General features: G+C 35.6%; 1 protein-coding gene across 4 annotated transcripts in view; it reads left to right on the top strand.

Annotated features, from left to right (window-relative positions):
- LOC144973424 (acyl-coenzyme A synthetase ACSM3, mitochondrial-like) overlaps positions 1-13,982 on the top strand; it is a 32,839-nt gene extending 18,857 nt beyond the window's left edge. The window contains exons 15-16 of one of the 4 annotated variants that reach the window (XM_078915867.1): positions 731-850; positions 7,728-13,982. In XM_078915867.1, the coding sequence (XP_078771993.1) occupies positions 731-850; positions 7,728-7,814 (207 nt within the window). In that variant the 3' untranslated portion in view covers positions 7,815-13,982. Of the gene's footprint in view, positions 1-730; positions 851-2,901; positions 5,063-7,727 lie in introns of those variants that run through there. The other 3 variants (XM_078915868.1, XM_078915865.1, XM_078915866.1) reach the window with 3 other exon arrangements.
- The last annotated feature ends 499 nt before the right edge of the window (positions 13,983-14,481 follow it).

The raw sequence follows: 14,481 nt of genomic DNA, 5'->3' as shown, positions 1-14,481 counted from the left end.
GCCCATCCCAATATAACACTGGTTTGAAACTGTGGGTTACATGGGGTCCAGATATAGCTCAGTTGGTAGAGCATTCGTTTAACAAGCAAAGGGACTGAGATTGATCCCGGGTGCATTCAAGATTTTTTTTGGACCCCTCTCCCCCTCCACGTCCACTCAGCAGTGATTGGGTAGCTGGGTCTGTTTGATCTGGTGGAAAGTACTTTGTGATAGACTAAAGGGTAGCAAGCAATTGCTATTGTCCGTTTCATGCTATAGAAACAGGAATCATGGGTGCAAGAGTGCCAGCTACAGCCGGCCTGCAGGCCGATTGGATTACCGAAAAAAAACGTCGCTGGTTTTTGCGATTTGGATTTGATTGATTTTTTAAAAAAATTTTTTTTTGGTTAATTTTTTAGTTTATTTTTGTATATTTTAAAATTGTGCAACTTGTGACAAGAAACTAAACAAATTACTGCATTACAACCTTTGGATTAAACATACAACAATTGTGGACTACTATTATGAAGACTAGATGCTGAGAACAAGACTTCAAATGACGAGCTAAGTCCGTGAATCTTGCAGGCTTTTTCAGATTATATGTCTGGTCATAAATAGACTTGCAGGCTTTTTGAGGTCCAGTTGCTTGTACCCATGACAGGGATAAACACGTCTCCATGGGCCATATGGCTCTGAAGGAATACTTTTTAAAATCTTTATTTACATTTTTTTTTTACATCTCTCATCAAAGATTGTCAAGGCATTTGTTACTCTGACCCCTGGCTATGAAATCAAAGACTTGGGTATGTTGACGAAAGAGTTACAGAATCATGTGAAGACTGTCACAGCTCCATACAAATACCCTCGAAAGGTAGGTTTATTTTATCTATACTTCTGTGATACCAAGTTGCTAGAAGCTGTGGACTGTATAAAATAATGGTCCAAAATGAGCAAAACAGCTTTGAAAAAAAAATTCAACAAAAAAACAAATATGGAACTTTTTGGGCTCAAAACTCTTCTTCAGTCAATAACAAAAACAATAAAAACATTGATACATCTTTTATCATCTGGATTTTAAGGGATGTATTGATATTTTTGTTTTTTTGTATATTATATATTTTATATATATTTTTAAAATATTATATTGGTTGAAGAAGGGTTTTGAACCCAGAACGTTGTGTGTTTGGTATTTTGTTATTTTTCAAAGGTTTTTCTCTTCAAATGTTGACCAGATATTTTTATACTTAATATATCAGTGAATCAAGATAACCCTAAACTTGTCATCATGGACAGACAAGTATATAGCAATGAATATCCCGCACAAATCTTTGGGCCTCTTTTTCGCTCACAAAGTGCCCAAGTTCGCGACAAAATATGGGATGAAGCCGTTTCGTATATCGGCTTTTTTCAAAAAACTGCCAAATTCCTGTCCTGTGACGATAATTGGCTCTTTGACATAATTGATGCATATATTGTTAGCAAATACTTGCTTACACACTCTCACTACACATTACTAACTTGTATGAAACATAAAAAACAAAAATCGAGAGAGTTCAGGATAGATATGACGTATTGTATTGACGGGGGTAGAGGAAAATACCCTGTCCTTTTTTTTGCATGATGGCTAGAAGTCGAATTCTTAACAAAATGGAGTGTCTTGTTGAATACACATATGAATTCAACTGATGCATATTGCCATCTTCTAACATCATCATAAAAGTTTGTAACAATCAGACTTTTAAAAATTTTATTATGTATTACTAAAGTTTGTCCCCAAGGTGATTACTCATTCCTGTAACGCCAGTGAAAATTAACCAATTAAAATCCTCTAAACAATAGAAGTGCAACTAACAATGTTTTATCGCCGAAGATACCTCTTTTCCATCATGGCCGAAACTACAAACACATGGTTTTTTCATCCAGTATGATTTCCAGATCAAAACCGCTTCAAGAATGGTGAGTAGTGTTCAACATTAGACCATGACCCTCATTCCTGTTACCAGGGCTTGTTATTTAAATTAGAAATTGAATCAAAAATAAAACGTATCAGCATATAGCTTTTTTAAGGCTCTAAATAATAGTCATACTTTAATGTTGGAGTAAAGCATATTTTAGGGATAGTATGAATCGAAGCGAGATAAACTCATCCCTGTTACACTCATTCCTGTTACACCTTGTTTTGTAACAGGAATGAGGGATGTAACAGGAATGAGGAAAACATAACAGGAATGAGTAACAGGAATGAGGAATGTGAACTTTCATAAAATGAAACACACGTTTATTGTAACTAAGTCCTTTGGTGCATAAGGGCCAATAGAATCGGAGCTTATCCCTGTTTCTGTAGCATGAAACAGACATTTCACTTATGAATACGACGTTGGTCTATAGCAAATTACATTCCCCAGCAGCACTGGTACCATAATATACACCTGGGCGAAGCAAAGTGAAGCAACCAAAATTAATTTCCTTGATTAAGGAAACCACTCTAAGGTTGTGGATATTTTCGAACCTGTTACCTCCAAGTCGGGAGTCCCTTTCGGTAACCACTCGGCCACGGCGCCTCCACATGGTTACCATTAAAACAATTTTTATTGTATACATACTCATTTCTTCCATTGCTGAAAGACTATTTTTAGTGCAAAGTTACCTTGCCAATACCAAATGCCTGTCTAAACATAGTTTGTTGCCTGCTAGGCTCAGATACATTTTAGATGATTACTATGATTTTAATGTCCCGGTATCGCTTGTACAAATGTGACATTGTATCACATAATAGTTTTCTTTGTTTCTTGACTTTAATTCTTGTTACACCTTGTTTTGTAACAGGAATGAGGGTGGCGAAATGGAACTTGATATTATTGTTCATTTTCAAGGGTCATAGCTTTGTTGTAACGATTGTTTTATTTTGTTTTCTTCATAAAGGCCAAAAAAAGCCATGACGTCAGCCGAGAGCAACGACTTTACCGTCAAAGACGAGATGGAGTTCATATTCGACGTGCTGTTTGTCTTAAAAAAAGAACAAGACAAATACCAGAACGACAAATAGAGTGGAAAGAAGAAGTCCATAAAAGATAAGACACCAAGAGAACAACGCAAACAGAGAAAGAATTGGATAAAAATTATCACACACACACTACAAACCGGAAACAGCAAAATCTTGATCTGAGTTACACTCCATCCTCACACTCAAAATCTCCACTCCAGTATGTCTCTCGTCAAAGATATCAAGCTACTAAAACAGGCTGTTCTCCTCTCTTTCTCATTCGAAAAGAAATCCAAAAAGTACAAAAAGTGCTTGGACAGGTCATTAAAAAAACACAAACTTCCGTTGACACCCCGATCAAAAACGAGAAAACTTTTGAAAGATAGCAGAAACAAAAACAAGAAAGGTGGCAAAAATTCAGTGAAAAGAACATTACAATATCATTTTGCACTCCTATAAGACATCAAACATTTGAGGAACAGAAGGCACATGTATAAAAACCGTGAAACATTTGGCAGCTGGTATGACTCTCAAAAATATAAACTATTGGAAAATTTCGGAAACAATGTCAAATGCCTCCAAAATTCCCAATCTTCTCAAACAGATTTTTTTCCTGAAAGGTGACACTTCTAAATTAGCTCCAGGAAAGAGAAACACAATAACAAGAAATAAGTCAAGAAATAAAGAAGACTAATATGTGATACAATGTCACATTTGTACAAGTGATACATCTCTTGAAACCGATATGTGTCATTTTTTTCATTCTACCGACTTAAGCCATTTTGGGTTGTTACTCCAAGATAAAGGAGCAGAGGAACATGTGCATGTAAAAAATGTGAAAACATTAATTTGGTTCTTCAGCGCTTTGGAGAAAAGGAGTCATGAATGTTAAAAAATGTTGTTGGTCACATCAATTAAATTTCATTCATTTCTACAAAGTGATTTGAAGCAACAGGTTTTCAAAGGTAATGATGGAGACATGCCTGAAGTTGCACCGGTTGACTTAAACAGTGAGTCAAGTGATGAACATGACCAAGATGACATAGACATTAAGGTGATGCCGACTGAAATCGATTACAATGGTTTTCTCAAAAGATTGAATGAATACAAATCATTTGATGAAGTGGTTGATGAATGTGACAATCAAGCATTACGTGTTTGTGAAATAGTTGGGGCCAGTAGAAGTGTAATCAAAACTCGCATTGGTATTGACAACAGGTTTACACATTTCATTCCAAATGATAAAACCTAGATCTCTGTGTGATGGAAAACGGTTATTTTCAGTCAAGCTGAGGGCCGATGGGGATTGCCTGCCTGCCTGTGGTGCAGTGTATGCATTTGGCAAAGACACACAAACAGACGAAATACGAATAAGATTGATACAAGACCGGGCTTTACGCAAGGACCATTATTTAATTTGTCAGATTCAAACCTTACTTCACTCAATGACAACATCCAGACAGTTGTTGATTTTTTGTCACAAACTTGGACCATTATATTCCCGATGTTCACATAAGTGATAAAGATACCCTGGAAGAGATGTTCAAACTGGACGTTATGTCATTAAGTAAACCAAAATCATACATGGGTGGCAGCTTCTTGCTCTTTCTAGTGTTTTAAAAATGCCTCTTTTGTCTGTTTATCCAAACAATCCGAACTGCCACAAAAGAGTTATCTTGAGTCAATTGATTCAACCTAGTGTTACGTTAACAATGTTGGTGCTCTTTTGTGGGTTTCTACTAACATATGCCCCAAATCAATGTATTGGCGCCCTAACCATTTTGTTCCCCTTCTGAGTTTCAATCACTAAGCGTATTGAATTTATAATCCTTTCGAATAAATATGTTGTAATTACTCATTCCTGTAACAGAAAACTCATTCCTGTTACGTCCACTCATTCCTGTTACACAAACTCATTCCTGTTAAGAATGACTTTTTCATTTTTTTTCATGATAAATATGAATACTTGAAAGGAAATATTATTTGTGGTGGTTTAACACTTATATACCTAGACTATGGTGAACAATTTTTATTTTTGTCATTTTCCTATAATTTTTTGGAGATGATGATTGCTCAAATAATATCTTTTGCTTTAAAAAACTGATTTCAGAATGCCTTTTGTAAAACAATAAATGTCATTTTGTTGTCTGAATTAGTATCAATGCTCTGTGTTTATTGTTTTTCAATGTTTTATTTCAATAATTGTCCAAAAATGTGTTAACTTATGTAATGTGACATAATTTTATAAGCGTAACACATGTGGATGTAGTCACATGTGGATCGTGGTTCACAAATACTTGAATAAGTGAGCACTGGAAACTCATTAAGCCCTGTTATTACAATTTTATGTCGCATACATATCACAGAAAGCATACACAAAATAATGAGTATGTTGGAAATACTTGACTTTTTAAAAATTTGAAGACTCGAATTTGGCGTTTTTTTGAAAACGGCCGATATGCTATTTTAAAAAATTAATTACGACGCTGTGCTGTTTATCGATGAATATGACTGAAAATTGGCACACAGTTAGAAAAAAGGTCATTTTAGATTATGTCAAGCGACAAAACTCGTGCGATTACCAGAAGACTGTTAAAAATAGATTTTTACTCTTTGGAGTAAAATATTTCTAAAACTACCGGGCGTGTAGGTTTTGTTGCTGACAAGGTAATACATGAACATTTCTTCTTTTTGGTTGTAAAATGTCATATGAATATGACGAGTACTTTTCCCGTATTGTACAAAACACCATCCTAATTTGCTCTTCATTCTTAAAAGACAAAGCCATTTTGCCCCCCTACAGCCAGAATCACAAGTTCAAAACGATTTGGCACCAAACTGAGCGGCTGAGCGGGTCGTGGCAAAGCGCTTTCTGATTGGTTGACCTCGTTTTAAAGTTCATGACTAGTCAAAATGTCTGTGCAGTCTCACTGGCAGAGGGGTGTTTATCGTCTGCCATTGTGTTTGGGTTCAATAAACAGCTGATGATTTGACTGTTTAATTTACAAGAATTTAAGAAATTATAAGGTTAAAGGTTTTCGATTGCAATATGATCTGCAATCTCAGCATGGGTTTAATTATTGTGTTCCAAGTCACATTCCATCAGTAACCTTTGTCCCCTTGTCCAATTTCTCTTTTCCTTCTAAATTTCTTTCCTTTATGTACGCAATATCCCCCCCCTCTCTCTCTCTCTCTCTCTCTCTCTCTCTCTCTCTCTCTCTCTCTCTCTGTCTCTCTCTCTCTCTCTGTCTCTCTCTCTGTCTCTCTCTCTGTCTCTCTCTCTCTCTCTCTCTCTCTCTCTGTGTGTGTGTGTGTGTGCGTGTGTGTGTGTTATACCATCCAGCTCTAAAATTATAGAAGTTAGAACTCTTCTAATGTTTTCATCATATTCTCTATCAAAATTGCCATAAAATTGCCAAATTTCAATCTTTTAATCCACTTATTACGCAAGATACAACCAAAGGTCGAAAAAATGCCGAAAAAGCGTCCCATATTTTCGCGTTTTTTTCTTCTTTGCGAGTCATCCAAATAAATGACACCTTTGAAACTGCAGAACTTGTTTATTTATGAATGGATTTTCAAAATTCAAAAACATTTTTACTCAGTGGAGATAGGGCTTGGATTTCAGACAAAAATTTTCCTCAAAAAGAGAAATAAACATTTTTCATAGTCCTTGCTAAAGTATATGAATGAGGAAGTGTTGGCGAAGGTGAAAAAAGGAAGAATATTGATAGATACCATCAGAAAGAGGTAGTTACAGTTTATGGGAGAAGAGATGGAATAGAAAAGTTAATACGATCTGGGATGATCGAAGGAAAGAGAGCTAGAGGAAGACAGAGAATGACATATTTAAATAACCTAAGAATGGCCAAAAGTGATTTTGTAAGCAATGCAGACTTCATGATCATGCGCACCGCAGAGCATCGTGATATGTGGAGACAGCTGACCGGCAACATGTTCAAGCGTACAAGCCACTATGGATGAGGAAACTAGTCAAAAAAACTGTGACTTCTTTGATGGAGTGTGTTTTATCTGAGTGTCTCTCTGTTGATGAAATCCCATTTAGATCCCTGCATGAGACTTAAGCCATCCAACCTTTACGTCATCACACAAGATAAAAGGGCTGGAGCTTAGTTTGGTTATTGGTTCTGATAAGTAAGTAAGGTGGCCTCAGGCTGGGAACATGTGGTTTTTAAATTTTGTGAATTATTCCCCTTTGTCTCACTATTTCTCAGGTGCTTGTGACCTCAAGAGTCACAGGCGATGATCTCTATATGTATCTATCTAAATTTCTTGCGCATTGATTACCATTCTGATTTTCTCTGGCATTGAAATATCTCAACACTATTGTCAGCAGTGTTAAGCTTCTAAAGCCTCTAAACTTCCTCTCTGTAAAAACGACAAAATAGGGAGCATATGTGTATATGAAATAGTGCCAGAAAAAGCATAAAGAAAATGAAAAGAAAAAAAGATGTGTCCCCCCCCCCCCTCCCCCCAAAAAAATAATTTTTTATCAGCCTAACCTATGTGGTGTTATGGTAGCATGTTATTATTATTATTATCATCATCATCATCATCATCATCATCATCATCATCATCATCATCATCATCATCATTATTATTATTATTATTATTACGATTATTATTATTGTTGTTGTTATTTAAATTTTTATTTTTTTAATTGTTGGTGGTAAATTTGCTCATCTGTGTATTGTCCTTATTAATCTAATCCCACATTTTATTTTTTGTTTATTTTTCTAACCAGATTGAATTTGTAAAGGAGCTTCCTAAAACCATCAGTGGGAAGATAAGACGAGTAGAGTTACGCAACAAAGAATGGAACAAAGAGTAGCCTGGAAGAACGACAATAAATAGAGGGAACCCCCTCGCGTCATGCTTGCCATCCCTGTCCTTATTCAACTCAATGGTGCTAAAGTATGATTTCCTAATCCTGAATTGACCTCTGCAGAAAGTTTGCATTGAGGGACTTAACGCAAAAACACAACTTTTGAATTATGTGCATAAAACAGACCGTTACATCTAAGATTTAATACCAGATGTGAAAAAGTCCTTTGATTGCGATAATCTGTACTTTTTCCTTCTTTTTTTTAAAGTTTGGTTTTACTTATGGTTTTGTATACAAATCAACCACAAAATGTTATTGGGTTTACAAATGTTTTGTAGTGCATCTCATTTATTTATCTGAAGCAGCTTGTTATTTTAGTTTAAATAGCTAAAAACAGTATTTTTTTTTACACACATGTTTATTTTGCTGTGAAAATTCATTACATTTTGCTACCAATGTTAAATCTTCATTTAAATGACATTATGGTTTGCTTTGTTTTGAGATTTGAAGCTGTTCCAGGTGGTCGTTTTTGTGACGCTCGCCATAAAAATACTCAGATATTTATGTGTTGGCCTAGGAAAACATAGCAAATCAACATGAAGTCATTTAAAAAGAAGTAATCATATGCACAACAGCTAACAGTGTAGGGGGTTTAACTAAAAATAATGATACCAAACATGCCAACGTTTTTATGCGAAATCATGAGTCAAATAGGTAGCAAAAATGCATTTTTTGTTAACTTTTATGCAGATTTCAAAGCAATATCTCTTCTACTTACCCATTAAAAACATATTTTGAAATATTAAGACACAACATAGAAAAAATGACTTTGAGAATTGAAAGATAAATGGCTAAATTATCATTTTTTAAAGAAATCTCATTTTGGTAATAGAATGCCATTTTTATCTTTATAACTCTGTATCTCAAAACTAGGTTAAGCGACATTTGGTATGTTTCCCAGGCCGGCACACATTTAGTTTTTTTGAAAAACTAAAGAAAACATTTGCGTTCATAAGTGTCTCAGGGCTAAATTATTAATAATAAACCAAAAACTGACAATCTATTGATGTTACAGTTTTTGAAAGTGACAAAAAAGTGTGCACAAAGTTGATAGCTTGTCCACCTTTTTTAGCCCTTTGAGAAACTATTTTCACTATTCTTTTAGAGCTTGGTCGCCAGTTTTGGGTTTATTTTGCATTATTTAACTGATAGAAACTGATTGATTCAAATTGTTTCCTTGGTTTTTCAAAATTATTGGAGTAATTTTGTGGCAAACGTCAGAACAACCTCATATATATTTGTTTCTCTCCCCATCCCTCCAACAAATATTAACATTTGACATTTTGGATTTGATTGTATTTCGTTTTCTATCTCTGCAACATGTCAAGGTCTTTTCATAAGACGTCAGGTTTTGTGTTTATTTATCTATTTTTGTTTCCTAGTGAAACAAAAGGAATCCAATATGTTTTCTTGATATTTTACATTTAAATTGTCATCAAAATGAAACTCACAAATGCAGATGTTTTCATGAATTGGCGAAAGTTAATGGGGAAGTCAGATGTCAATTGGATCTTTTTTTTTCTCTCTTTTTTCTAATTTACTGTCAGACACTTTTAAAAATATATTTGAAAGTCTTAAAAAAGAGATAGAAATGGCGTTACAAATAATTATTTTTAGATCACAGAATTATTTACCAGCAATAAAGAATTGTGCCATGTTACCCATTAGATCTGTAGAGGTCAATTTGTGCAATATGTCTTGTTAAATGGAATGAAATAACAGAGAATTTATTTTCTTCACTTACCTTCATGAGAAATTTGTACTTAGGATCTTAAGCGAAAACTTCCAAGCTATCCAGTTATCAACTTATCATAGATCATGGAAGTATTAATAACTTTACATTTAATCATTTTTATAACTTATTAAAAGTAAATAAATATGTACATTTATATTGCAAAATTTCACGGTTTCACTAGTATAGTATTGTGTGTCCAACGAATTAGGCTTTCAGTGCCTTTGGTGATGTAGGGTATGGATAATATATTTGCAGTCATCTTGATTTTTTTTTTTTGGGGGGGGGGGGGGGGGGGGGGGGGGCTCAACTAAGCGGAGTATATGGTTGAAATAGAGACTGTAAAATTGCCTCTTAAAGGTGTTGAGGTCTGGAGCTTCCACGACCGAGATTGGAAGGTTGTTCTATCGATCCAAACTGTGCTCAATTCACTTCACAATGCTTCATTGTTATTTTTGTTGTTGTTATTATTGTTTTTTAATGCTTTAAACTTACAGATATTACATGATCTGAAGACCTTGAGATATAAGGGTACTGGGTGGGATTTTTTGTCCTCCTATAGTGGCCTATATCTATTTTCCAACTTGCTTTCTGTCTTTGTCTTGGAATGAGATTACTTGGCTTTGTCCTGGCCCTGGCTGGAGTCCTTGGCAGGGAGAGAAACAGTCAAATGTATAGATATGGTTTTGGGAGATGATATTTTTTTCCTTTGTTAATCATCTCTTTGTTATGTATATTCGTTGTTTTGAATGTATAATGTAAGCATTTTGAGTATGTTCCTCTTAGTGGGATCCTGTGCTTGTTGCTGGATGGGACTTTTAGGTGATCTCAAACCATGCACAATGATAGTATGCTCTTGGAATATACACCTGTTCCCTGTAACATTCCCCCGAGTCTCACTTTTCTTGTGTGCTTTTTAAATGGTAAATCTAGAAATTGTTTTACTCTCCTATTTTCTTCCTTTTTATTGGCGTTAAAATGACTTAATGTGTCGTAAGCGATGAAAAACCCTTAAAAACAACAAAACAAATTCACATCACAATGCTTCACTGCTGTTTTTGTTTTTGTTTTATTGGGTTTTTTTTTAATGCTTTACACTTACAGATATCACATGATCTGAAGACCTTGAGATATATGGATATATTTTCCCTTATATCAACTTAGTAGTAGTAGTAGTAGTCATTCAGACCCATTAGGCCCATGGAGCTGGAATTTATCCTGGTTTCTATAGCGTGAAATGGGCAATAGCAATTGCTTGCTACCCTTTGGATAGGACGCTAGTCAATTGCAAAATACTTTACACCAGATCTAACAGACCATGCTGCCCAATCACTACTGGGTGGACAGAGGGTCTGAAAAAAATCTTGATTGCATCTGGGATCGATCTCGATTTTTATGTAGAATAGCAGATAAGAAATAGTTATACAAATAAATCAATGCCACTGGGGTGGATTTACCTTTGAGAAATGTGTGTGCGATGTTGATGCTCTTTCTTATCAATTCATGGCCAACCTGTTTTACACTTCCTCCTTTCTACTTTAATGGATATGTTTCATTTGTTATACTTATTTTTAAATGATATACAAAGATATGCGCTAATTTGCAGGTCTGATAGTCGAACACAATTTATGGGCTTGTTTTAACAATATTGTAGTGGACAATTAAAATAAATATAGGGATTTTAAAAAATCTTCTGGCTGATCTTGGTCAGTTATTGAGGTCCGATTGCCATTGGAATCAACTGGTCCAATCCGTCATCTGATGGACTCTCTCACTTTAGACCTTTGAGTTACCACATGGAAATGATATGTTAACTGTTGACAATTGATTTACAAAGATCTGATGAAATCCCACTTGGTTGCAATAATTTACAATTGCTTATACAAATGTTGCTTTACACTTGTTGATGAATTGTTGACTCCCGATAAATCTTTTAAAAAGATGAACCTATTGGTTGTTTCAAGGCAATGGTTAATTGGAAGCTAAGATTTTGCACTGGTTTCAGAGTATGTCTATTACAACACTGAGCCCATAACAATGTGGGTTATATCAGATCTGCAAATACGTACACGTCGATTTACAACAATACCAATGCTCACAACACCCTCTATTTTTACGTGCTCAATAACTCATAATGGAAGTCTGTTTTGTTCCAATTGTTTTCTAACAAGGCAAGCTATGAGATTGCATAATATCAATTATTGGATGGGAGAGGAGTCGATGTTCAAAACCTGCTAAGTTGCTATTTCATCCTTCAGAGAAAACTGCAGTCTTCAATCTTCATTGGCTTGTATTTGCAAATGGCCCCACGGGCCCATCACTGCAAATGTTCAGTTATAGAACAGTCCACTAAAAACGGGGAACAGTCATAGATTACTTCGACGAGCTAGTGCTTTCAAAGCTGTTTTGAAAGTTTCCAAGCATTCAACGCCTGTTATGTCCGATGGCAGGATATTCCAGCCATTTATTGTTCGTGGGAAAAAGCTATGTTTGTATGTGTCTGTTTTTGTAAATGATTGTATGTATTGTGATGCATTGTACCTACGTATCTGATTTGCTTTTTATGTAATTATGCAATTCTATGTCATTTAATTAGCGACTTATAGAGGAAAATACTCGTCTTATTTGCCTCATTGAGCAAGACCATGCGTCTTTTGAAATCACTTTTCCCCTAGTGATTCTTTAGACTCCATTAGATTGTTCGAGAGTTTAACTCATTTTCTGTCTGGGTGTGGCTAAGCAGGTTTTAAAAGTCACCTTATCAAAATGTATTCCTCGTTGCCCTCCATTTTCTGTGCCAAAAATACTTTGCATGAAGATTCATTTGAAATTTGTCATTTTTGTTTCAAATCTGTCTCAGACTCAGAGGTATCTGTACTCATGCTTTCATCTACTTCTGTCCCTCCTTAAATCCGGTCATATCATCTTCCTTTTTTCTAAGTGCGAAAATGGCTCAAGAATGTTTGTTGTAAATGCTGTAACTTCAGGGATGCCCTTTCCTGGCAAAAGCCGGAGGACCGTCTTTTAAAAAATCTTCCGGCTGATCTTGGTCAGTATTCGTGAATTGTTTATTTTTTGGTCTTTTTTTATTTAAAAGGTGAACGTATTGGTTGTTTCAAGGCAATGGTTAACTGGAAGATACTCGGTGGGGTTCCTGATCTCCCATAGTGGGCGGGAAGCACTTACTGTGTCTTCTATCCCCCTATATCTGTTTTCCAATATGCTTTATGTCTTTGTCTTGGGATGAGATTACTTGGTTTTGTCCTGGCCATGGCCGGATATACTGGCTGGGAGGGAAATAATCAAATGTTTAGTTAAGAGTTTTGGGAGATGATATTTTTTGTCTTGTAAATCATCTCTCTGTTATGCGCTGTATTGTTTTGTTTACATATTATATATGATATGTAAATATTTGAGTGTATTCCTCTTAGTGGGGACCTGTGTTTGTGTCTGGATGAGACTTTTAGTGATCTCAAACAAAGTACTTTGTTTGTGTGCTCTTGGAATCTACATCTGTTCCCTATATGAACCAATTCCCCTTTGTCTTAGCTTTTCTTGGGTGCTTTCATTGTAATTCTAGAACTTTATACTATTATCTTCGTTTTTAGTGGCCCTGATATGACTCTTCTGTGTTACATATATAATATATTGTCAACACTTGAGTGTGTTCCTTTTGGTGGTTATTTATGCCTATGTCATGGTGAAATGTTTCCGAGAATAGACATTCAAATAGACCACTCTTGAAATTGACCTCTATTCGCTTTGCCTTTCTCTTTCCTCAGTGCTTGTTATCATATAATATGAACTACAGATTTATAAACATGATTATCCTATCGTATTTCTCTCCCCTGATGTTGATTTATAAGTGTTACACGTGTAATAAACCTCAATTACGCTAGCGCAGTTGAACACTCAATGAAAATGAATAATTCACTATCATCATCATCATCATCATCATCATCATCATCATCATCATCATCATCATCATCATCATAACCATCATTATCGTCATCATCACCATCATCATCATCATCATCATCATCATCATCATCATCATCATCATTATAATTATCTCTCTCTCTCTCTCTCTCTCTCTCTCTCTCTCTCTCTCTCTCTCTCTCTCTCTCTCTCTCTCTCTCTCTCTCTCTCTCTCTCTCCCCCCCCCCCTCTTTTCCGCATGTGCCTGCCAATAATGTCAAAAGTAAAACGCCTCTGCTTGGGATCATTATATTTCTATTCAAGCAAACGACTGCCTTCCTTACTTAGTTTTTATTTAAATCAATCTCTAGATTACACGGTATTTATCATAGGTATTTATATCTAATATTATATTTATGGCCGCCACAATAATATAATAAAATCATTTGATATTTTCTTTCTCAGTTTGATTTTGTTTTTGTTCTGTTTTTTTGTTGTTGTTGTTGTTATCCTTTATTGGGTCTGTATTAAAGGATGACCAATTGGCACAACGGTATAGCCTTTCCTTCGTTCAAAGGAGGTACAAGTTCGACTCCCTGTCGCGGGAGAAGAGTGGGTGTCCTGGGGATGGGGGGGGGGGGGGGGGTGGTGACATTTTTATTTTTACCTTCTTACCATCGTCTTCCTTTTTACCGGCGCTGAAACTCTTTGAATTGTGGCAATCCCTGTAAAACCCCTAAAAAACAAAGAATAATGGGTCGACTACGAAAGAGAGGTCTATCAAAATAAATGCGGGTTGGACGGGACCGACGTGTACGTATATGCAGGTCCGACATCCTAACCCACTTATGGGCCTAGTTTAACGTTGTAATGGACAGTATTTTACGTCATTTTTTGAGATTGCCATTACAAGAATGAGCCTATAAAGAATTGGGTGATCAGACGTGCAAATAAGTTCAGGTC

This window comes from Berghia stephanieae, chromosome 5 (genome assembly GCF_034508935.2).
Source record: "Berghia stephanieae isolate SIO BIC M18660-M18661 chromosome 5, UCSD_Bste_1.3, whole genome shotgun sequence".
NCBI lineage: Eukaryota > Metazoa > Mollusca > Gastropoda > Nudibranchia > Aeolidiidae > Berghia > Berghia stephanieae.
The sequence above is the reverse complement of the archived record's forward strand: the minus strand, read 5'-3'. Positions and strand labels throughout refer to the sequence as shown.